The 26169-nt window shown below is 38.5% G+C and overlaps 3 protein-coding genes across 5 annotated transcripts; 2 read left to right on the forward strand and 1 right to left on the reverse strand.

Annotated features, from left to right (window-relative positions):
- Positions 1 to 201: 201 nt before the first annotated feature.
- RB195_025741 (uncharacterized protein) lies at positions 202 to 708 on the forward strand (the record flags this gene model as incomplete). Of its 2 annotated transcripts, none has more annotated exons than XM_064214013.1 (1): positions 202 to 708. In XM_064214013.1, one exon carries the CDS (start codon positions 202 to 204, stop codon positions 706 to 708), a length of 507 nt encoding a protein of 168 aa, XP_064069894.1. The 2 variants fall into 2 exon arrangements, with proteins under 2 accessions (XP_064069894.1, XP_013305894.2); XM_013450440.2 differs by having other exon boundaries at positions 373 to 708.
- An 11994-nt stretch (positions 709 to 12702) lies between these two features.
- Positions 12703 to 24816, forward strand: RB195_025742 (uncharacterized protein; the record flags this gene model as incomplete). Of its 2 annotated transcripts, none has more annotated exons than XM_064214014.1 (13): positions 12703 to 12754; positions 15388 to 15536; positions 17648 to 17778; positions 17874 to 17981; positions 18980 to 19128; positions 21462 to 21631; positions 21950 to 22070; positions 22559 to 22625; positions 22752 to 22873; positions 22959 to 23049; positions 23109 to 23184; positions 23242 to 23350; positions 24710 to 24816. In XM_064214014.1, the coding sequence occupies 13 exons, from the start codon at positions 12703 to 12705 to the stop codon at positions 24814 to 24816; spliced, it is 1452 nt and encodes a 483-aa protein (XP_064069895.1). The 2 variants fall into 2 exon arrangements, with proteins under 2 accessions (XP_064069895.1, XP_064069896.1); XM_064214015.1 differs by lacking the exon at positions 12703 to 12754 and adding an exon at positions 14058 to 14433.
- A 779-nt stretch (positions 24817 to 25595) lies between these two features.
- On the reverse strand, positions 25596 to 26096 carry RB195_025743 (uncharacterized protein; the record flags this gene model as incomplete). Its single annotated transcript, XM_064214016.1, has 1 exon — positions 25596 to 26096. One exon carries the CDS (start codon positions 26094 to 26096, stop codon positions 25596 to 25598), a length of 501 nt encoding a protein of 166 aa, XP_064069897.1.
- Between the last annotated feature and the right edge of the window lie 73 nt (positions 26097 to 26169).

Below are 26169 nucleotides of genomic sequence, written 5' to 3' on the forward strand. Positions count from 1 at the left end.
GATGTAGGTTGAGGACAACTCGCGCACTAACCGCAGCAACTCTTACCCTTTCCCATTGTTGTCATGGACTTGACAAGTAGTCTCCGTGGAGTCGTATGGCGATTGTTTTCATCTCTCTTAGCCGACAACAGTAATCGTCTGCGCGGCCGCTTTGTAGGAATATGAGCGCAATGCTTGAAAGTGGCTCACGCAGCCCTAGCGATGAGCTTCTCTGAAATCGTCGTCGAGGGACTGCGAATGAGTAAGAGCGTCAGAAAAAAACTAAACGGGCTTATTCTAGCTACATCGGCAACACGAACCGCGACTACGTTCGAAGATTGGCTGCCGTTCGTCTGCACGTTCAACATGTTACAGTCAGTAAGTGTTCACCTGATGGATGAACGACGTCAATCTCGCCTCACGTATGACGATCGCCGTGGGTCGCGATTATCGCGTAGAGGCACGCTCGCTGACATAGTTGTCAGCTCCCATCATCTTTGCCCACCACAATGGTATGGTGTCGGATTCATCGAAGACTATCAGCCATCATTAACAACACCAACAGACAATCCTATTGGATGGGCGATGTTCAATCCTTTGCCTATTCGTGGACCCACGCAGAGGCCACGGAATCGAACTATAGGTATGAGCACGTTGTTACTGATTTATTTCCCAACACATCATTATTTGTCGTTAGATGGTTCTGTATGGGAAGGTGAGGAGCAGTGATCCGCATGAGAGGTGGTAGGCCGGCGAAGTCTCTACTAGCGTTTCCACGCAGTAAGGTCTGCTATTCGTCAATGTACTACGGTGCCCCGCGTGACGTCATTACAAGTGTATTTCTTCTAGTTGTCGTGTCGGCAGCAAACGTCGAAACTGATCCGTTTTAGCTTTACATCGTTGCAGAGCAAATCGGATCTGGTTCGGCGCCAAGGTGTTTGTTGTCTGTCCATAGCATCCTGGATGGCGCGTAATTTGAGAACTCACACCTCGTTTTGTCCGAAACACACTGCAATCCTCAACATTCTTCTCATACCCTCATCTCCCTCTGCACCCGATCTGTCTTCAGCTTCTTTGCCCGCTTCTTTTTTTCTTGCTCGCAAGGATCTGTGTATGTATGCATCACTATGTATATATGTGTGCGTATCGGTGCGGACATGAAGGACCGCATGCATCAGGCAGACAGCCGTCGTACGACCACAACGCGCAAATCCTTGCCGCAAACTTCGCCAAATTGGCCGACGAGAGCTTTTATTTATGTTTACACTCATATGTTAGTGGTCAATAGACGAAGAAGAGGTCTGCATGGTGCATAGCATGTGTCCCGCTAACTCAGCAACAGCTCGGACTCTCGCTGTTTTTGACACTTTAACGCCACCCACTCGCCGATATCAATTGAAAACGGTCATTTCTCAAGCGGGCGTCTCGCCGCTTTCGGCTGCTGCTGCAGCCGGCACGTCAGACGCGCGTCAAACGCACGCAACACGCATTTCGTTCCGCTAATCAGTGCAATGATATGCGTCCTTCGCTACTCCTTTTGTTCGTGAAAGCCGCGCGGCGCCCGAGTTATTGGCTCTGAAGCCGCCGCGGAGGCCTCCACCCTCCTTGCCCTCTACTTTTTATGCTCTCCAACCTAATGAGCTCAATGGACACTTACACGTTTGCTGTGCGCTCTGTCTCATAGTACACAAACTTGTCTCGCGTATACTATCTGACCGTATGTGACAGGCAGATTTGCAGTTCTGGCGTCTCACGCGTCCGTAAACGCTGCTCTAGGCTTGCGATATGTTCCTGCGCAAGTTCTGGAACCAATGGACACTCGAGGAGAATGCACGCCGTATGACGATTACTGTGCTTCCCTCCGGCACGAAGAAAGTTCACCTCAGATCGCCTAGCGAACTCGCGGAGTTATGTCCGGAGAAGACACAAGACAGAGGTAATCTCCGTTTCGGGGAATTTCGGCCTCGGTTTTTCCATGTTTTACTCCTTCGTATGTCATCCATTTTCTTGTGCCTCTTTCCATCTTAATTAATATCTCGTGATGGTCTGACACGCTGTGTGCTCAATTTTCGTGGCCTAGTCGACAATCCTTCAAATCGCTTAGATGGGACATTTCGAGTAATTCGACACCTCGTCAATCTTTTTTCCTCGCAAATGCTAAGTGACGACAAACGATTTGTTTCCGTAGCCATAATTTGTGGACAAACGCTGGGCAAATCGAAAGACATGCATATATCTTCTTACAAAATTTCCTCTTTCATATCGCTCAGTGTTTCCTAGTGCTTCGAGTAGAATTGGAACTACGCAGTTTGAGTGGGTGCCAACTACCTAATAACCTAACAGCTGTAGTTTCTGAACATTTGCTTAACAAAGCATTGATGGCGGCAGGCCAATCGAGTAGTAATTTGCTTGACGATTTGTTGAGAGGAGGTAGTAATGTTGCTGTCAGATCCTGAAAAGCCGGCTTTTGAGGTTGGCTGTGTTCGCTCATACGTGGCGACGAGAACATTGAAACAGCGTGTGATGTGACTTTGACATTCGGCTTTTTTGCCACAACAGCCGAAAGTTTGAGGGATGACCCATGTCTGGATGAAAAATGCTAATCAATTCCGCAACTTCTGAATTCCCCCACTTAGGAATCACTGGTATTCACATAGATGGTATCTTTCTTAAACCAGTATATCACAGTTCGTTTACTTGATAGGGTACATCTTGTTAAATGTAATCGGGAAGCTTCATCCGCGTATGAACGTGGTTTGGTTTGAAAACACTTCCGTAATATGAACATGGATTAAAATAATCATCACTAGTTTATGTAGGCAGCATAGATGAAAGAAGGTCACTTTTTATCACTCTACTGTCAGTGTGTGTTCCCATCATCCTCACTAATTCATCTGATGAACAATAATTGCCATGTCCTTTGCATTCACAGACAAGAGTACACGATCGCTTCATGGATTATTCCCATATAATATTTGACAAGCTATTAATCAAGCTAGAACCCCTCTTACCACTAATTTTTTTACTGTTCAAAAAAGAAGCGACGCTTGGCTCTCATATTCATTTCACGTTGCAAAGAAAACGAGAAAAAGTTCAAGTATAGAATAGAAGAGTGACAGGAGGTCATGAAAATGAATGAGAAGAGGAAGAGATCTTCATTCGTAATCCAAACAATCTCCTTTCTGTATTTTTGTCCTTCTTTTTAAATCGTTGCTTAGCTCGATACTTGATACTCTATACAGTTATGTTGGAACATCCGAGAAGGTGGAACACTGTTTGTTTTGAAATCACGAAGAAAAAGGATCTACCCCAAAAATCCATAATGCTATTGGGTGTTGAGAAAACATCTTATATTGGGGTCGAGCGATTAGGATCCTGCTCGCATGCATTCGCTATTCTGGAAGGGTTTTTTTCTTGTGTGGATGACGACGAGGAAACGGTTTGCCTTCCGAGTCCATAAACCCACTCATTACCGCTCGTAGTTTCTTGGCGCTCAAGCATGGGCAAAACAAAATCCATGCTAGAACAATGTGTTTCGTACTTTCTTGGAGTGCTTGGCATAGTTCCACCACTTGGAGAAAAACTACATAACATCACATTGCTTGGCAGAGACATATCACAAATTCACCAATCGCGACGAAGTACGCGGAACCACGGTCTCCGGATTATGGATGTATCTGTGTTTGTTTTTGGGTGATACATCTCGATCTAAGGCCATCCTCATAAATTCACGTTTGCTGGGGATTTCGCTGGCATTTGTTCGTTATATCGAAGCTTATGCGCTTCGTATAGCTTGACATGAATTTTTCATAGATGCTGTTTCAATTCGATACGATGACTATGGCGATGACACCACTCAGAAGATCCTCCTAGTCGGTTTCGGTCGCTTCCAGCTACCGCCCGTTAGTGCATCTTTTGACGTTTACTCAAACAAGCCGACCCTAATAGCTCGATTCCTGCAAGCCGTTCGCGTGGATAATTTAAAATTGTTCCATTGGAATGCTTGCTACTGTTCCAAACGCACTCTTCCACATTGCATCGAGCACGTCAATAAAGCTTCTATACGTTTTTATTGCTCATTGAAGCAGTGCTCACGAAAAGGATTTCTCTAAAGGATCCTTCCTTAGCAATGTCATCAACGAAATCCATAAAGATTCCCGTAGTCCTGTCCATCCATCATCATAATTCTGGCGATGAATTAACGATTATGCGTGATTTACCGTAGTGAACAATTTTGCATTGGGAACGGTTTCACCTGTACCACTGCGGCAGGATTTTTTGATTCCATCAACACATTGATACTGTGCTGCCCGCCCGGTCACGATTTGCGTCCGCGTATTATGCGGCCCAGCAGTTTTAACACACACCGGTAACGGGATCCCATCTTTCTTATTTTGTTGCCGTCTTTCACTGCCTGTGCACTCATTCACATCCATCGTCACTTTCTCGACGCAAACGTATTGCTGTGAACGGCGGCAATGCGATTTCGGTGCGTCGCGAATTTAATTTTCAATCTCATAGCTTTCCGGTTCTGTTGTTGTTCGGTTGTCGCGACCGGTGTCATCGCATATCCATCGTCTGGTGACAAGATTTCTGCAACCATTTCTCAATTATATTTTCTGACGTTTGCTTACCGACATGTCGTTCCTCATTCCTTCTGTTTTCTTCATATCCGAACACATGCCCATCGTTAAAATTCCGTCAAGGTATCATCCAATCGACATGCTGATGAGGCTGTTGAGAGAGTTTTTTCTTTTAGAAATTACGAAATAAATTCATAAAAAGCGGCAAATGGCCCTACTTGCATGTAGCACGCGAGCAAATCCATCAATGTAAAATTGCGGCCCAACGGGTGATCAGTCTAGGCCGTTCGTAAATCCGAAGTACAACCTCATCTTTCATTGAATAAATTATCAGTAATAATGCATTGTAGTTTACTGAAATGAAACGTTGCTCATGTGTCTTCAGCCAAAGTAATCGAACGGAATATCGTTTCGAAAAAAAAAAAAGAATCGTTCAGCAGAATTAATTCTTAATTTTAAGCGGTTCAAAAACATTGCAATGAAATGAAATTTTTCCTTTTTATCCTAGAATACTGTTCAATAAATTACCTTCCAGAAGTATTTTTTCTCTTCCCACCTTCTTCAAGCTTGGATATAAGAATACAGCGAAATATAAGTACTCTTAAGATACTCAGAAAAGTGGTACCTATCTTAAACATATTTACTAGTAGAATCTCGCATTGATTCATCTCAAGCGAATCCTGAAGAACTATCCCCATATAAAACTTCTTCTGGAGCTTGAGAAGTGCAATTCTTGTCAGCGAATTACTGAAAAATTCTTTTGAGTGTTTTCATTTTGCAAGACAGTTTTTACTGGATACCGGAGAAGTGGAGTCGCCCTCTCAATGCAAGTAGAAAGCTAGTGAGAAGAGTACTTCTCTTCTAAAAAAATATCCATTTAACGACACAGATTCCTGGAACGTTATTAAAGTTACTAGTAGAGCTACTACTATTGTTATCCTACATCCTATTTCACCTATTTTAATTTGGCTGTTATTGAAAATTTGGTTTTATCATGAAGATTTGAAATAGTTCTGTATTGTCTGGCTTTGGTCATTTTGCAAACCCTTTCATTTTATAGAAGTTAGGTAATAAGAGCTGTAGTTAGCGACGTTTAAAATTCTGGAGGTTGTATGAAAATCATCAACATACCAACCTGTTACTCACGTTGCTAAACATCCTCTCGAACAACGAAATTCAGATTAAGCTTTAGTCAAGAAAAAAATCTGTTGCAAGCGATAAATTGATGAGTTCGCTTTAACGAGGAATCAATAGGATTGCTAATGTGTTTTAATGCTTTCGGTTTGCCAAGCCAGAGATAGACTTGTGATGTCCAAAATGTAATCGACATTGTATGGACGCGTACATTTCAAGCAATTATTCTCTTTTAAATAGTCTAATTCCTGTATTAAATAGAGGACAGAATTTTCCCTTTTTTGCGTTTTTTTAGTAATAGATTCAAATCAGGAATGCAGTTTGTAGGTTTTATGACAAAAATTACCATACATGTCTAAAAATCAAATAGACCAAATGATTTAACTTTGTGTACGGGTGTAAGGAGTTATTTCTCCTCAACAACTAATTAGTCTAGCGCATCTGATTATCTGGTTTCTGAATCCTCTGAAGATGTTTCACATTATGGTATTTGAAAACTGTCATGGGGAAACATTAGCACGGAGTGATGGATTACGAAGAATTTTTGCAAAACTTTGCATGTGAAAGCCAGTAGAACTAAAAGCAATAATTTAATTTTTTTTTTGTAAATGTGCACGAGAATTCTCAGGAGTTTTGACAACACTGAATAGTGCAAAATGGCTCTCATTTCAGATTCGCTTTTGTACTAACGAGTTCTTAGGCGATTTCGTCAATTCGTTACCTCCTAATGTTGTGTTCAAATATCTTCTACCAGTATCATTCAGTGCTTCATGTCGTTAATTTAAAATACATACTCCTGGTTGGTTTTCCGTTTTATCAATGAATCTTACAAGAACATCTTTAGATCATTACTGGCTACGCTCAGGTTAACGAATTGCTGAGTCAAGATCTTTCTTTTTAAATTGGACTGATTAGGTCAAACTTTTATGATATCGTTTCGCTTTTTTTTTCAAAACGTCTTTTTTAAATTCAATTAACTCTTCATTGCATTGTTGGGTTCATTGCGGCGAAGTCTGGATTGGTGCAACAAATAAAGAAAATTAACGGAATGGAGTTTCTTTACGAAGAGCAGACCTCTTGTCTAATATTTGTAGAAATCAAAGCTTTAACGAAGTATTCAATTGGCGTCGTAGAACGATTCTGCCAAAAAAAGTTGTTTGAAAGTGTTCGAATATTCGATTAACGCAAATAACTTCTCGTGTTCAATCTTTTCTAATAATAACAGTTTGAAAAATATGAGAACACAACTGAACTTCTAATTGAGTATTTGTCGTTGAAATCAAATTGTACTGTTTGTAAACCAGAAGAAATTTAATTTGCACGTTTTGTTCGTAGTGTTTGTTTTGGAATTTTCGGCTACTTGAAATGCTCGATTACTCGCGTAAACCAAGTATTCAAAAACCTACAATACTAGCAAAGTTTTCAAATTTTAACAACATTTCCAGCTTTTTTGAATGTCGAAGGTCTCAAGGATATCTGTTGTATATCCCAGTCTTAACAAAGATTTCAAATAAAACACATTGCCATGTAAACATGTATCTCGCCCGAGTACGCCAATTTTCTTGGTATCCAGTATCCAACTTAAGGCTGGAGATATCCAGAATATTTGCGCTCGTTTTTTGCGTGACGGAGACAGAGGTGGATCGAAAGACACGAACGGATAATTAATGATCCTTGCTTCGGATAAAAGAGGAAAAATGCTGGACCGGATGTTTACACGGGTAACACGTAATCCCCGATGTCAGTCGCCTTCTTGCATCTGACGTGGTAATGAACATCCATCGTGTGGATCTCATAAAATTTATTTGTATTCCATAATCAACAACCTAGCTCACTCAATAACTCTTTTCTTTTTGTTCTCTTTGTGCACTTACTCAAGCCCATCCGCGTCGGGTATTCCGCATCCGTTTGGCACTTCCTATTCTATTGTCTGTTAGTACATGTCGGAGCAAATGTCCATGTTTCCTTCTTTGATGATCGGACACGAATTGTGAATAGTGGTAAAAGCGGGAAAAGTTGAAATGGCTGGCGGTTGAATCGCTGCAATCAGGCGCTAGAGAAGCGTCGTGATCGCATCCGATGCGTCGTCGCGTATGTTCTTCTACGGGCCGCGTGGGCGGTGTGTGCCGCCGCGTATGATCTACTCGCAGGCCTTCCGCAACGAACAGTTCAGTCCTGCTGTTGCGCTCTTCTCAGCAGCAGGACTTATCGGGACTACTGCAGGCATACATGATCAAGAACGGAGCAAGAAACAAGGCAGTACACAGCGTAAGTTCTATTTTAGAATTTTTCTTTTTTTTAAGATTTTTAAAGCTGTAGCTCATCTTGCGAACTCTTATGGATATTCTCAAGCCTACATCATTTGAGTAACTGTTCGTCATCGACCGAAACTTTCGAATAGAAATTTTACTCGTCGCCAAATGGATGTAGTAAAGCGGGACAATTCTACGTCATTACCCCAGGGTTGTGGAAGAAATAAATGAAAAAACGCCAGGATATATGCTTGTCCTTGAGTTTTTTTAACCCAATTCTGTCCTTTACAATGTACAATGTGATATGCATTCACATTTGCCTCTTCACATTTGGGGATGCTTCAGTATTACGAGTACGCTTGTTGTAACATCATTCTTTCCTGCAAATTCTACATTCTTTACATTCTACATTCTCCCCGCTCCCTCTTTTACTTATGAGTCTATTTTATTAGATATTTTTTTTTTGAATTTTTCGTATTTTTTAGATTACGAAATCAAAACGTTTTTTGAGGGTTGTAAAAGTGTTCCAATTCTGAAAAGATTTCGTAGCGAGTCTAGAAATTCGACTCTTTGTATCGGCAACTTCTCAGCAAAGCTCTGGAAATATTTTGGTATTGTTTACCTGCATTTCTCCATATTTTTGTTCATTTTGGCTGTTTGAGCTTGCAAAATCAATCAAAATCTACTTTTCTTTCTACCAAACTTCAGTTCTTCTGATTTATTTCGTTTCATCGAGCGGCTGCTTACACAACATTGAAAATTTAACCGAATAATCTTACAGATTTCAAAGAAAAATAATTGCTTTTATACGATTTTTCCACATTTTTCAAGCAAGGGTGTGTGTGACGTTTAGCGAATAAATATCGCAGGAGAGAGCATTATATCGACTTGTAGTTTTCCTATCAGACATTTATAATTTCAGTTACATTTCAATTATTCTTCATAGCGCTCGATGTCATTTTCGTTCAATTCAAACAATTCTGATAGCTATTATTTTGTAGAAACTCCATACAAATGAGCTTCGCAGAAGCGCACATTAATCGATTCTTATGTTTTTTACTCTATTCGCATTGTCCACGTCTTTTGAATGACAAATTGGGTACTTAAATAACAAAGTTTGATACTGGATCGTTAATTTTTATGGTTTTAACGTGCATCTTTGACAGAGGTTTGAATGAATCCCATTGTTCATCAATGCGTTCAGATTTCCTCCATCTATTTGTAAAAATATATGGGTGATGATTTTTTGGTGTTTATTCTCATTTAGTGATTCTCTGTCTTTCTTTCAGGTCCGATAAAAATTTGACTTGTGATCTTTGAATTTTTAAAATAAATATTGTCTGAATAAGTCAGAGATATGCTTGGTAACGGAAAAATTGCACCAGATGTTCGTTTCCGGCAATTTCATATTTCTTGTGTGATTATTTAAAACAAATATACAATACATGATGTATCACACGAGGATATAAACGTTTTTTGAGACTTTTAGAAAATCTTATTATGATCTCATTTGATTTCATTAAAAAGATATATGGTTGACAAAGTATCACATAGGAATAAAAGTAGCTTATTATGTCTGTTCACCGCTCAGCATTCGCTGTTTTGTTATCTCATCCCTTAATCTTCCAAACACGTGATTGAAATTTGTTTTCTTCTTCTTACCGTCTATCGAAATTTATCTATTTTTCATCCTTTCACTAACACATTCTCTAAGTTTTCTATTTTTGTATTAACTCACTGACCTCCTTTTCTGTTTTAACTTGAAACAACAAGCCTTTTTGGTTATGTTTACCACTTTGAAATGAATATCAATAATACAACAATGAAAACCATCATTTATTCACTAAGGTTCCTTTTTTACTTATTATTTCTCCGCCATAAAATATTTCAAAAGAAGTAGAAGGCACCGAATCGTCATATTTGTTTTCTTTTGATGGAAGTTTCAAGGAAATAAGAAGAAACTAGTCTGGAACTTTATTTCTAGACAAAAAAGTTATGCATTTGCAGAGGAGAAAGAAATTACTCGATTTTTTTTTTGTACGTGACATGAAGGTGCTAGTGTGCGGGTGCTGTAACGTTCTTGTCTTATTTTCCTGAAATAGGAGTGACAGATATCCATTTTTTTCGTATTAATTCATCACAAATGCTCAAATTTTGTGCAACTACACCAATATCCGTGAAAAGTATACTTAGTGAAAGGGTAGTATTGTGTGCACATATGTAGTATTGCTTCAATTTTTCACATCATCGTTCTTCGCCGCAAACCAATCTGTTTTCGTTGTCATCTGCTGCAAGCTAATCGCAAGACGTTTGGCTCCACATTTTTTCGAATGTCCTAGACATTGTGTATCCCACGTTGACGCATATTAATTTGCGGAAGGTTGTGCAAGACTCGTCGATTCGAATTTTCATAAAATGGAGCTTTCTCTTTGATCATCTTTCTTTCGTTTCGTTTATGGCTTGTACAAGTTATAGAATGAGAAAAAGGTAAGGAACGAATCCAATTGAATGCCATTCATTGAGGACTAGCGGATTTTTTGTAAATATATATTCAATTTTGTCAAAAAAAACTACTGCGCTCAAGGCGGCGAATTGGTTGCTTCTACCACTTTCTGGTTTTTTTTCTGCAACAATCCAAACTTAATGGTTATAGGATTTCATCTTCATCTTCATCTTATTCATTTTTTGAATATTTCAAATTTCAAACACTTTTTAGTTCTGAAATAGTATTGTTTTCAATGATAGGCAGAACAGCACTTACTATAATGAAGTCAAACTTTTCTCCTCTCTTGAAAAGGTTTGGTAAAAATAAGTTTAATGTTGTACAAGAAATGCTTTGTGTTAAAGCTAAGCACTGCGGTGCTCCTACAAAAGTATGTTTGGGTAGAAAATTAAACGGTTACTGCAGCAATTGATACGTTTTTTTGGCTTTCATATTTACAGTTTAGAAAATCAAAAGTAAAAAAAAAGAATGAATTTGATAGAATTGCTGTTCTGTGTAAATTTGGTTTTCTTGTAACTCACTTCATAGATTTAGCTAAAGACGCCGAAATTTTCACACATGATTCCTAAAAATCAGATTTTTATTTCGAACTTGACTAGCGGTTAAAAAAAATCAGTATAACTAAATAGTATATAGTATTTCTTTTTTATGTTAATACCAGAACTTTCTTCATAACTGACATTTTCCAGAAACGTTTTCAGTGCATCTAGCAGTTATTCCTCCTTAAATAACATTGCTTTTAAGAGTAGTTTTTTTAAATAAAAATAACGAGAAGCATTTCCTACAAGGATTTCTATTTTAAAAAAACATTTTCTTGCGATAGTCATACTCAATTCATTGCCACTCTGTCAGTTTTTAACGGACATCCTGGGCCAAATCTGCCATATGTTAGGATAAAGGATTATAAAGTGAGCCGTTAATGACAGTGTAGTCGAGTACCACCTATTCCGCTCTTCACCGAGCATGTGGCACCCAGTGACATCCCCAATCGTATACATTATTCATAGTTTATTTAAGCATTTCTTTGCATGTAATCTTCAAATTATTCACGGATGTGGAACCTTTTCCGTACAGAACGAACTTGCCTCATAAACGAGAGGTATACAAGTGGTTTACTTTTTTTCTTCGAATCGCTAGCCACTCAACTACCCAATGCATAAATGTCTCGATTGATATGGTTGGTCTTTCTCCCTTTCCTTCCCCTAAGGAAACATGTCGTTCTCTTGAATGTTTATGCTGTTAAGCATAGTGCAGCCTAGCAACCATCATAAAAAACGGGAATCCTCCACAACGTTTACTGATCGTCGTATGCTTTTTACTACAATGCGCATATGGCAGAAATCTTCTGTAGACGTTCACTGATGCGTTAGCGTACTGAGTGGATCGAATTTCTAGTCAACTTCACTTTTGGTCTGAGTTATTCGAGCATAGATCGACGCCAAATTTTGGCCGTTTTACCACAACAACACCTAGATTAGCGATGATGACCAGTAGCCCCGACGGGACATCGTATCGCACTTCGTATTGCGCTCACTTGAAAGTGCTTCCCTCATCGGAACGCTCAGTTCCGCTCTGAAATTCCTCTTCTCACATCAATCGCCGTGTTTCTTCAGGTCTTTTCACTTTGTTAATTCCCTTAGACTTAGATCGCACTGTTTTCCCTGATGTATTAGTGGTAAAACTGAGAGAATTTACCTTGACGTTCCACAAGATCCCTATTTTAAATGAGTTGCCCACGTCTGGGTCTTCATTTGGGCTCACATCGACTACATATACATAAAACGATTCAGAAATACGCTTATAGCTGCGCTTGAAAAAGAGTTAACTGAATTCTGCTCTTATCACAATTATTTCTGTCGGAATTTACTGTCAGAATGCTTACTACATCCAGTTCTTACACTCTTACACAGTTCTTACACTATCTTTTTGTAATTAAGTAAGTTAATAGTTAGTATATGTGCCGTTCGGCGCGTTCGTGTTGCTTTCCATTTAATGTGGATTTTATGGTTTGGGCCTCGCGATTCGCATTCTGTGTGCCAGTGTGTTAAGCGATAAATACCCAATCGTTCTTTTTTCTTCTTTCCTCACTTTTTCCTCTCTAAAAATCCTACCACTAATTAACTCCTACGTCCACGGCGCGCTAGCTTTGTTGCGAGATTTTTGCGCACACACCTGTCATCTGTTCGGAGCACTAGCAACAATCGGAAGTCATGCATTCACAATTCTTTTCGACTGGCGGTTCTAGCATGTGATGATCTCACCGAGACATTTGGATGTGCTCCAACTGATCGCTCAGTGTGAAGGTTCGTCTGCATTTTTCTATATCCATCACTTACTTTGTTGTAGTGAGAAGACTGGAGTTTTTTTCACTCATTTATAATCCCATTATAAAACGTTCAAGTAGTTATTTACGGTTTTACTTTTTGAGGTAATCTCGTTACCGTCAGCAATAATTAGACTTCGTTTAATCTTTGTTAAGGACATAGGTAGTTGATGACGGCTTTCTGGATTACACGTGTAGCGTCAGTTTGGTCTTGTATGGAAATGAGGACAGTAAACCGTTTTTTTGCTAAACCCAATATTGTCTCTACTACGCAAAATGTGCACACTTTTGAACTAAGACAAAAGTACTAGTCAAATATTCTCCGTAATTGTTTGTCATTCATTCTAACAAGAAAGAATAACGTTTTCTTGGAGTACCACTACTTCCTTGTGTTAAATTTTGATGTAGTTTTTACGCGGAAGTCCAAAAAACTTGTTTATGTCGCCGACTCCTCAATTCTTATTTCTTCTGAAATCTTCTTTACATACTCCTAAGTTTCCTCTCTCACACCTAACTCTCTTCTCTTGTGCTATTTAATTTTTTTTTTCTTTTATTTACCTCTATCATCCATAAGTTGGGGCTGATATGTTTTTTTTTTGTTTATCTAATACGTGTCGTTCCCAGCTTTGATAGGATAAGTAGTGAGCTGAAGCAGAACTTCCACTGCTCTAATTTTGTGGATTTTGAGATAGTTTGTGAGATTTTAAGATTTATGAATTCGGTAAAGTTATAATGAGCATTTGTTCTCACTCCCTTAAAAATACCCTACCAAACATACTTTTTAATTGTCCTCATATCAATAAAATCCGCAGTCAAAGAGAGAGCCATTAAGACTTGAGCATACATTTTTCGTAGGACTATTCTCTCTTAAAGCAATCGACGAATGGCTGCCGCAAATGTGCGCAGTAGTCAGGCACCTATGCACTTTCACGGCGAATACCTCCGTCCATGGGAATATGAAGAATATTCATCTTTATCATAAATTTCCGATCACTTCCAAACAAAAAGACAGTCACCGAGAGGGTCGAAAATGATGCGAAACGATTAGTACGTGTTGGATTTGAGCGCGTATAGATGACTCGAAGACATCCTCCTCTTCTCACTTGACCTCCGCGGACGAGTCTCGGCCGCTGATTATGCTGGTAGCTAGCTGGCTTGCATATGATAAGCCCGCCCACAAGCGCTTCGTTGGACTCACTGCTTGAAGCACCCTAACACCTCATCCCTCATTCTAAAGTACGACCATCGAATATTTAAAAGTGAAGTAACGTCGTCCATAATCGATGTTCTTCTATTCACCAAATGCTAGACCATCCACAAGTGCATTGCGTCGCCCTACACTTACTCATGCGGCACATTTAAATATTGGCCATTTGGATACTAGGCTATCATATCAAATTCCTGAAATTCTATCACGACATCCTACACCTGAAACGCAAGAATTATTGAGGCACTTGCCTGAAGAGTTGCGAATTGACGATCAGCATAACCTCACATTGTCCCTACGACATGACCTGCATGCTCAAGATTTACTGGAACTGTGCGCTTCTCCTGTTTCTTCGGTCTTTTCTACGAACGAAGCGCGTCGAACCAGTCGCGGAAAAATCTTCTTGCGTCGACCAACTATTTCCATTCAAGATGACGGCAAAATTCTTATAGGTTATTTTTTTAAACTACTTTTTTAGCATAGAACTTTCTTCTGCAATGTCTGAAGATCTCGTTATTCAACACTTGAAGGTTTTGGTTTTTCGTAGCCCTTGAGGACAACAAAAAAGTAGTAAATTTTATGGGAGAATTTAGTCTACTTCATTTTGCGGTGACTGATGTAAACTCTTTCTTCTGTCTCCACGACGAAGAAGCTCTCCAGATTTCACTGTGACAGGACTATTCTTCATTATGCAGGTCTTTCAGTTTTTCATCCATTTTTTAACTCGGCCAAGCAGCGAAGGTAACACTCACTTGCCCTTCTCTACCAAGAAGAAAAAAAGCATTTTTTACCAGTGACATTCAACTAGTGCAGGAGGAGGACCGTGCAAGCACTCACTTAGAAAGCGGATTTACTGCCTTCATCACTGATGCTGTCATTAGTGCACTACCCTAAGGATTGATCTGAAAGTTGGCATAAAGAAGGTGGTGGTCGCGTTTTGAGACGACTCTGGATCTGGCAATCCTATGTTCGGTTGGTTAGGATGGTGGTATGGGTGTAGATATATTTATCGGAAATCCCTTGTTCGCTTTCCAAACTCTATTATAAGCGGCTAGTGGGCGCCTTTCGTGGGTTCCACATCGGTTACTACTGCACAATTGCAACTTTGAATACGAAAGTGAGAGAGATTGGGGTAAGTCGATCGGGAGGGATTCTATTTAACTATGCGCTAATCCTCTGGATTACCGAATTCTGTAGCAACTAACGAAATATGGTTTGAAAGAAGAAGGTTATAAAATGATTAGGTGGGCAAGGCGTAACGTCAGACAGAACGTTTCCGACAGTTTCTCCGGGCCCTGGCGACCAATATCCACAGAGTAAAACTTCAGGGGTGTTAAGTTTTGGTGAGTATTGAGGGCCATGGATTTAGTGCCCATAATTGGCTAACTATCAAAGTTTCATTTCAGATCATGTGACAGCGAGATGGGAAGGTGTTCCGCTAAATTCACAATCAGCACTAATTGATGCCGATGATGGCGCGACAGTCATCACCGACACTATCAAGGAGGACGCCGAGCGACAGGAGCCGAAAAGTTGTCCACAGCAAACTGTCAAGGTTATTTCCTTGGTTTTTCCTCCAATTGCAAAAGTTTATTAATGAATATACGGTGGTCGTTTTATGGAAAACTAAAGAGGAAGCCGCAAAGATTGCATGCCTTTTTCACGTTAATTCTCTTCAAGCGCAATGCAGTTACGGCCAATTCCCTTCCGATGCTTGAGCAGTAAATCTTCGTTCATACTAGAATCCACAAATATTCCTAGGAGTTTTTTTCATTTTTCTCTTTTTTTGTTACTTTGAGTTGGACATCTGTTCATACTCCTTTCACATCTCCATACTTTTATTATTATACTCTGATGAACTGTTTTCGGCGTTTTCAGCTTGTAAAAATGTTCAGCTCATGGACACTTTACATTAGATAGTGTTACTGCCGCTCGTTAGACTTTTGCTAAGATTTTTGACTTGTTACGGGTAATTCACGGCCTAGCTAGGCCCAGTCGACACTTAATTAGAGGCTTCTACTTTCCCTGGTAACCTTTAACGGAAATATTGACACCAAGCTGGGAGAGAAACCCGAGCTTTTCTCACAATCAGCCTTGACTTTTGAGCATTTTGGAAAGTTCTTTTTACAGTTGTTCTACAGAGAGGGCCTATACTGAAGTAGGTGGTAAAACAGAAATGTAATGACCATAGAAGGAGAACCGAATGTTTTTTTGCATTAAATTTTTCTTCGAATAACACTGAAAGGAACAACGATTATATATTTGCTATTTTTCTGGAAATATTGTTAAAAATTGGATATTTGTCGGAAATGACTGAAATTTACTGCTTTGGAAGCCTGGCATTTCCTCAAATATCTATCCTTTGAGGAACGCACAAAAGAATATCTTAAGACCACTTCCAGAATACGATGTTTTATTCAGCGGAGGCGCTCAAGCATCCAATATAAAGCACTTCATAAGTGAACGCACTCTAAAAGAACGAGAATTGCTGAGTTCAGTTGTTTTTTCTATCAAATAATGAGCTAATATGCCATTTCTGTTATTGTTTTTGTACTACTTTTTTTTAGTTTTAAATCTACCTTTCGGAATACCAGAAACAATTTTTAGTGAAGGACTCTTAATATCCAACCCTGAAATAGAGCTAAATCGTTTTGAATCTCGTAGAATCTCCTGTCACGTTGTAATGGTGGCTGAAAGTTTCAGGATCCGTTCAACTGTTTGTTTATTTTCAAAACACATCCTCTACTGGCTATGGTTTGAATTAATCTTATGCAGACCTGCGTTTCGTTCTTCAATCATTTCCACATCTAGTTTTCTCCGTTGACATCTATGCTGTCAAAAATACCCTACTCGATGACACAGATTGAAGTTCATCGCCGATGAAATATAAACAAAGTCTAGTACCTCTCAAGGCAATATTCCTTGGTCTATGTAAAGTGCATCGCATTGCGAAAGCTGAAAGGTGCTCCCAGAAACAACGCGAAAAATTCTGTCGCAAAAAAGCACTGTCCGCTCTTGCAAATTGAATAGATGATGAATAATAGGGCTACACTTTGTCTGCCCAGAGTCTCAGAGTCAAAAGCGCGGCGTGTAACTCCCCAGGCGACGTCCAAAAATATGGCCGATGCTCAAAATTCAACAGATTCTCGTCGTGTATCCGTCATCGAAGAGAAAATAAAAGTTCATGCTCATTAACGGAGCTACGAAAAAGAGGACTGTCGAATATTTTGGAGGGAGAAAGCCTCAAACCTGAGACCAATGTTGAGAAAAGGTCCTAGGTGAGATAGTGGTTGCAGAAAAATAGCTTTGAGGATGATTACCGTTAGGTCATAACTGTATTCATCACAACACTAGAAAGAACACCTTTTCCTGCAATTTATCTGTGTGCAAGAGCTTCATATAGGTACTGTAAGTATAGAGATACAAGTGAAGTCACGACCGTTTCTGTACATAAATTAATCTGTAAATATAGATTAAATCATGTACAGACATATGTTGTAATGTATTTGCAATGTTTTGAAATAACAGAAATCCAATTGGCAGAAAAACATTTCTTCGCTAACTTGATCTTCACTTGTTTTTCTATATTTCCAGAAGACAAAGTCCTGTATGAATGCTTAGGTCCATTCTTCAAAAATATACGTCTAATAGATCATTCTCTTTCAGTATATCAAAATCCTCACACCCCATGTGATACTAGTCGCAGTACTTATCGGGTACTTGTGTCTAGGAGCATGGATATTGATGCTCCTAGAAACTAGGACAGAACTTCTAGCTAGATCGAGGAAACTTGTGCGGTACGTCATTTAGAAACTAGATTCAACACCATTTAATTTTACACCAAATAGAAAAACATGTGCTTTATTCCAAAAATTCCTTAATTATTTTACAGTTTAACAAACATGATGTCCAATTTTACGGCTGATAGCTGGCGGATACTAAACGAAGCCCAACATGGAGGTCGTTTAGTGGACGAACAAGATTGGGCGGCAGCATTTCGGTAACTGTTTTCTCCAAATTGTTCTTCCTTGACGTGTGTTTCGCTCATTCTGGATGCGTGAGATAATTAGCCTTAGTATGGGGTGTGCACTTTGTTTCGAGGATCCAGTATTAGCGTCAAGGAGTTTTCTTTCTTTTCTTTCTTTTGTGTGGTCGCTAGGATGGGGGAGTAATCCATCATTTCCATATAAGAAGCAGATATGTTGCACAGTGAAATTACTGAATTCAAGCTACATATATCCCATCTCTTTGATGCAGAAGTGTTTGTGATGGTAAGGAAAAGTATTTATTATTTTATTATGTATTAATAAGAAGTATTTACACTATGAAACGAAACACAATTCTCTTGAACTCAGATTTTTCGCAGTCACCGCTGCATCTAGTGCTCAACGTCATTTACTCTCCCGATAAAAGAGGGTAGTAGCAAATTTCTGGATAAGCACCAATCTATGATAGCCTCCATAATCCGCATCACATGCAGCTATTCCGAGCTCTGCGAAATCTCCATCACCGGCACTCTCCTTCGTGAAAGTTGTTGGTTTTCACTCGTATGGATGGAGGAGCGGCTGGAGCTGGACTAAGATTGAGCGAGCCGCATGCATTACTTCCATTTTGATGCCACCCGTCCGCCAACAAGCACACCACATCGAGGGCGTGAACTAATTTCGTATGCAAAATGTGAGCCATTTCAGTTTGGACAGAATCGTTTCGACAACTTTAGACCATCCTGAGAGAACAACACATTCTGGATAGTTGACAGGAACACGATGAGTATCGTTAAACGAACTTCAACCATCGATGCTCTTTGCATACTTTCAGCTGACTTCCTCACTACACTCTCGGGAATATAGTGTTTTATTGTCACTGAGAGGAAAACAATCGCTGCATTGCGATTCATCGAAATAGAGGAAGGAAAGACTAGAGAACAATACGAGCACAAAAACAAAAAGCATATATGTATGGTACGACGTCTAGGATTCTTATTGCACTTTTTTGCAGGGAATGGATGTTATCGGTATCGGAAGTTGTTGACGACCGACGACCTATTCGACGTGAATTGAATAGGCCTGACGATCTAGCCAATATGCACAATAAGTGGACGTTTCCGACAGCGTTACTGTATGTGCTAACAGTGCTCACCACATGTGGTTCGTTATTTTTCACATTGATTTATCGATTTTACTTCGCTTCATTTCTCTTTGATCGTACTTCCTGTATGAAGGACAGAAATCATGAATTCAATGAAGACAGTATAAAAATATCGCAAATTTCACCTACGTCCTATTTCTTTCATAAACCTTACTTGAAAACTAAGCAGTAATCCTCTTTAACCCACCAGAAAGATTGGATACACTTGTTAAATGTGTGAAGGATTGGGCTGCTAACTAATTAGTACAACGGTAAGTTCTTGGTTAATTCTGCAAATAATGCCTCAGATACTCATTATGATAATATCATATATGAAATAGATTTAGATTAGAGATTAGATTATATTACGTTACTATAGCCTTGGGACGGCAGCGCGCAGAAAATACTCAAGAATCCTTTATTTTCCTTTTCCATGCCCAGTCCAACCAGGAAAGAGGAAAAGGTTACAGTTGAGCTTCTGTCTCCTCTCTCTTTAAGTAGCACCTTAAAATGAAGGTTACCTCAAAAAGTGATGTGTCACAAAAAAAGGATTGTTTTCTAAGTGCCCTACAAACAAAAAAAAAATGAATTGTGTGTTCTGCCGATCTCTCCTCTCATGTTCAGCCTGACAAAGATTCACTATTTTTTTCTGTCACACACAGCTTAACTCTTCCACTTTTCTATGGGAAATGGAAAGATGCAACATTCACGATTTATTACGTTTGCCATGAATGTCTAATTTGAACCCAATAATCTCATTCTTTGTAAAAATCAGCATTAGTGTCCAATTCTATATTTTATTCCTTTTGTTTTCAATATGACTCATGACTAAATTTGATTCAAAATGAAGAATTTATTGGAATCTAATGGAACGCACATGCAGAACTGACCAAAATAGTTTTTCAAAGCCCTACATGGAAATTTAAGATGTGCAAAATATTTCAGACTTAGTCTCAAGTGTGTCACTTTGTAATTTTCACAGTTCGGTTGATTAGTGGATTAGCATTTATTCACCAAATGATAACCGTTTATCCCAAATATAAGCAATTTAGACATTTTTGATGAAGATTGCTGTCGACTAATTTATGTAGCAAATATGACTAAATTCGTCAAAATCCCATAGATTTGGAGAAGAAAATGGTACAGTGTCTCTCTATTTTGATGTCTGAAAATTCTCCAGTCAGTCTGAATATTTTAGTGAGAATACTTCCGCTATCGATGAATTCCTTTTGTCTACGGGAACAGTTCTGATACAGTTCATAGAAATAAAAACAGTATGAACATAAACAACATTAAGAAACAGTAGAATATACTGGAGAATTTGTTCCTACGTGTGTTTCTAACTATTTTCTAGCTAAGAAAATATTTCGGTTTAATAAATAACTTTCTGTAAACAGATGTAGGCAAATTCAGGAATGGTTGCGAGTAAAGTTGGCTATGTGCCAGGTTACCTAATAAACATCTATAATTGCAGTTAAAAAACTAAATTACAGACAACTATCAAGACAAATATCTATGTTAAGTAATAATTAATAGTTTTTGGAGTAATGTTCGGTAGAAATAATATTTCAAAGGAATTTTTGATTTCAATGAGATGTTCTTGCAATGTTTTCTTGCAGGACGTTCAGCGGAAAGAAATTAAAACTGTTTGACGTTCGAGTAGCCTTTTGAGTGGACTATTTTTCACAGAGCATTAATTACACACTAGTGTTATATGGAAATGCGTTGAGGATACGAGTTCTTGATGGTGTGATGTAACATTGAACCCTTCAAAGCGCGAGATTTCTTCCATAACTTCAAAATTTAACTCGCTATTAAGAACATGTCAATCTCACCCATTTAGAACACTTATCTTGTGCTTTCTATATTCTAAAATCGTTGCTTATCCAGAACTAGGAGGAAATGATTTTAAAAAATATAGAAAACACAAACTCCATCTGAAAATGAAAATGAAGTTGAACGTTATTTGAAACCTTTTATTGGATACAAATATATAAACAAATAATATAGATGTAATAAAATAAAAATAATAAAACAACAATATAACAATGATATAAATGGATATATTGTGACCACGGCTGTGTGTATTATTAAAAGACTTCAAACCTTCCCAATTGTTATTAAAGATGTTTTTTTAGGGAAAGTGTCTTCAAAAGAATTGAAACTTTTCGAATTGTTGTTCAAGATCATTCTTGTATTGCGGAAGCTTTCTTTGCTCTCTACAAGTTTATCAAATATTAATTTCTTTGTAATGTAATTTCTGTAGGTGTAGAAGCTCAAGCTCGTAGAAAATTTGGACGTTGTTAAAAATCCTCTTCGCATTCATTAACAGTAACTGATATTGATGTTTTAGGTTACGGCGAGGTATCTGTTGACACCGATGTCGGGAAAGTGTTTGCCGTGGTGTTTGCACTTGTTGGTATTCCTCTTATGTTCATCACTGCTGCCGATATTGGCAAATTCCTCTCAGAAACATTGCTCAAGTTTGTTAGCAATTGGAATAGGATGACGCGCAAAGTAAAGGTAGGCTTTATTATGTGCATCCCTAATTTGTAGTCTTGTTATGCCACAAAATACCAAAAACATTAGTTCTGCTCTTGAAAATTCCGTTGTCTTTTTTATAGGAATGCAACAAAGATCTTTGTTTTTTCAACACCATACAAAGAAAATGTGTTTCTGTGGCTAGACATTACAAAATAATAAAATGATTTTCTCTGTAATAACAACAAAAGTGTTGCTGAAAATTAAACTTTCAAATCACGGAAAATTCTAAAATGGATTGCATCAACCTTAAGCTAAGCGGAGAAGACAAAAATTTTTTGCCAACCTTCATTGTTTCAGCAGTGGATTTACCGTAGTCGGCACGGACGACGGAAGTCGATGCAGTCGTCCAATGGAAATACGGACACGTTAGATATTCTCGGTGTGGACGGCACCGAGGAAAAACTCTGGTTTCCTATAGGTGACTTTTTTCGATCTTTCTTGTTATTCATATTCAGCTTTATTGTTTGTTTTGTTTGTTATTTATTTATTTCGTTCATAATATGAGCACTTTATTATAAGTTCTATTGTTGATTTCTTATAAAAATATTTAATAGTCCCGAGCGGCGAAGAGATCCATCTGGGGTTCCCGATCGGTGAGCACATCCGACAAAAGGACGTTTTTTTGCCCGTTATTTACTCATAATGCCTGCTCGTATGCAGTTTTAGACTTATTCATATTTGGAATCCTACTGTGGCTCTATGAGCAGTGTCCACAAGAAATTCGCTTACTTTGCTGTAGCTTTATTATCCATTCCTACCCTCAACCTTCTATGTATATCGTTATCCCTTCATCCTTTTCACGTTTTATCCCTTTGTAGAATAATAGCAGTGTGTACCTTTTTGCAGTTTTTTGTGAGTTAATTACCTGTATAACTGGTGAATGCTTCATTTTTCATAATCTTTCAGGAGCTTATGTTGCCTGCATTTGTTTATATTGCTCTATGGGATCAGCCATGTTTATAAATTGGGAACGGTGAGTGCTCGGAGCCATTCTGGTGTATTTGCTAAGCGTTTTTAAACAAAAGTTAAACAGTGAGAGAATTACTTGTTGAAACATATGAAACGAGAAAACAATTCTTAGTGATACTTGTGATTTCAGCACCTGGTCTTTCATTCATGCCTTTCATTTTGGTTTCAACTTAATTGTAACCGTTGGATTGGGAGACATAGTTGTCAAAGACTATATTTTTCTTTCGCTCATTGTCGCCTTTGTCATCGTAGGTGAGTTAAACTAAGTATGAGCAGCTTGTTCACGCTCAGCCTGGTCCCACGCCAAAATTCCTGATTAAAGAATCCTCCGTTTTAGGTCTTTCCGTAGTAACTATGTGCGTTGATTTGGCCTCTACTCATCTTAAAGCGTACTTTACGCGAATTCACTACTTTGGTCGAGCGAAGAGGTAGACTTTTCTAACTTTCCCAACTACTTCCAATACTGGTCACTATCTTTCCGTTTTAGGTTCTTGGGTATGAGCGAAGAGTTGAAAGAAATCGTCGCGTTGCTTGGAGCGATGCGGCGGAAGAAAGGCGGAAAGGTAACCAAGCACTCCTCTTTCCAAATTATTAGAAAGGTGAGGTGTATAAAATTGAAGGTCACCTGGAACGACGTCCGAGATTTCCTCGATAACGAACTGCGTGATCGACCATTTGAGCCTCATGAGTTACTTATGAAATTACGGTTTATAGACGAGACATCTTCAGGTGAGTACATTTTACAGCAAATAGTTCGTATGTGAAGAAATCAAAAAAGTAACATAAAATGATTTCTGGTCAAATTGAGTTGAAATAATTTTTCAGTGCATTTTTGTCTCAATGATGTGATCGCAATAACCCTCACTATCAACTATATTCTCTCATATGATGTGCAAATTTTCAATTCCAGATCCGAAGAGTACAAATAGTTTTCAATTGGAGAAAAAGTTAAGATGCAAAAAACACTACTTTTTGGTGCCTTAATCTTTACAACATCCTTAATATTTGGGCCAATTTGTGACTGTGGATAACAATTATCTCAATTCACATTATAGATTCAGATGAAGTCACCGAAACGACAAAAAAAAAGGATTTTTGCTGCCAAGTTGCACACATAGAATTTTTCTGGCCAATTCAAACTCTAGTTTAATGTTGAAAAAATCATCTATTTACATTGATATAAATATATACATCATATTCATATATATATATATATATATATATATATATATATATATATATATATATATATATATATATATATTTATTCATTTATATATCAACAAATTCAAGTAACCAAACCTCATTGCGATTATGCACAATTTTTTTTTGCATTAATAAAGTTTCTTGTCACGAGGACAACGTTTTTGTTTCAAAGACAATTTTTATATAGTCAATTAGTTAAATGTGGTCATGTTTAGGTAGTAGTGATGGTGCTAATTATTTTTTCTTGTTAATGTGAATCATGCATAACATAACTCTTCTTCTTGACAAGAACACAAATTTTGATTTTCTAATTCAATCTTTTATCTTGTTTGACTTTTCGCACAGGTTTTGGAGTATTTTAAGTACAATTGATAAAAAAAATGCGCATGTGTTCAAGCGCATAAAAATGACGGAAAGCACTTAAACGTATCGTTTGCAGATTGCTGTTTCTCGTCCATCTAGAAAAAAAAACTGTCAGTGAAATAAAACAGCTCTTGTTTTATTCCAAATATATCCTAAGAAAAAAAGCTTACTTTTTTTAACTCCTTCAAGAACACCAAGGGAGGTAATGAGCCATAGTAATTGAATTAGTCATGTATTTGCATACAACGGCCATTTTCAGGATTCCTAGACGAAACGTTATGTAATTTCCCATTTAATGTCATATTAAACGTAACATATATGGAAAAATAAAAGGACTGTGCGGAATTTTCCTCGGCAGAATAAATTAAATAAAGAAGAAGGGAAAGAGGGATGTCGAGGCTCCATTTATAATACAAGAAATCAGCTGTGAAGCGACAAGTAGCAATAAGTGCATCGACAACATCCTTCCATTCGTGCTTGGATACAATATTTCATTTGTCATAAAAACGAACTTTGCAGGCATGTCCACAATTCGACATAATTCCTTCCAATCCGACTTCTTCCGTGAGTCAGAGTACATACGTCGGGTGCAAGCGTTAAGACCGGAACAACCGGCTTACCTCTAATTCTCTCTCATCATCAACTGATTTATCTTACAATTATGCAATATAAAAATTACTTGTCCACAAGTTCATATTAGTTTTATCCAGGTAGACAGCCATTTTATGTGCTTTTGGTCAGGGCCACTTTATATTTTTGCCATACCCGTGTACTCTCACTGAACTTGCGATCTTCGTGAACTTTCATATGCGCGCGATTCTTTCAGCGTTTTTTTTTTGCTCTAGGTGAATTTATAATTTTTTAATAGAAACATTTTTATAGATTTTTATCTGGGTAGAAACTGATGAGCGTTTTATTTTTTGTTTGTTCCATTAATTATTGTCACTATGAGTGTACGCACTCCATTTCATCCATATCCCATTTCTAGTCGTCTGGGAGTGTCATAAGCTTCTTTTATTCCTTGCCAACTTCTTTACATATTTCTTTCCCTTTTTGCTCGTTTTCTCTGACCATCTCGTTATTATTTACTTTTTTCTCATTTGTGGCACTTTTGCCACCTACATATTGTAAAGTTAGCTTATGAAGTACCTCTAGTTGGTTTTGTTCTTGCCAGCATTGAATCTCAGATTGTTTACTACTGAATGAAAATATCTCTATAAAATGTGTTTCAAACAAAATACAACTGTCCACACATAGTCAAAGAAGAGTAAAAATCAAGTAATTATGTCCATCCGTGTAAAATGGGCGTGTATATGATCTCTTTCCCGTCTTCAGATGAAACATGATGGTTCTTCGTGATTCAAGCTGCATACGAAAGAGTCTGGATACAATCTTCTTCTTCTTCCTAACGTTTGTCCCGCGTTGTTGCAGGGTCCGCTTTTCTGCTTCTTGTCTTCCATTTGGTTCTATCTATTGCATCAGCCGTACACAAACGTGCATCTATCATATCCAGCTTCACACGGTCTAACCAGCGAATCTTTGGCCTCCCACGCGGCCTCACTCCTGAAACGTCGAGCCTGAAAGCGGTTTTGGCAACAGAATCTTCCTCCCGCCGCAAGACGTGACCAAACCATCTCAGTCGCGCCTCCTTTGTCTTCTCAGTTATCGGGACGACGCCGAAGATGGAACGTACAGTGTCGTTAGATACTTTCTCTTTTACCGTTGCACCTATCGTCCACTTCAACATCCGCATCTCCATAGCGTGCAGCTCTTTCCAAGGCTCGGCCAGCACTCGCATCCGTAAAGGGCAACAGGACGCACAACCGTCCTGTAGATCTTCGACTTCAGTCGAACAGGGACTTTCTTGTCGCACAGTATCCCTGTTGCCATTTTCCATTTCATCCATGCCGCATTAACATGTGCTCGACCTTCTTGATCAATGTCGCCTGTGGAAGTCACTTTGAATCCAAGGTACTTGA

The sequence above is a fragment of the Necator americanus genome, chromosome X, assembly GCF_031761385.1.
Source record: "Necator americanus strain Aroian chromosome X, whole genome shotgun sequence".
NCBI lineage: Eukaryota > Metazoa > Nematoda > Chromadorea > Rhabditida > Ancylostomatidae > Necator > Necator americanus.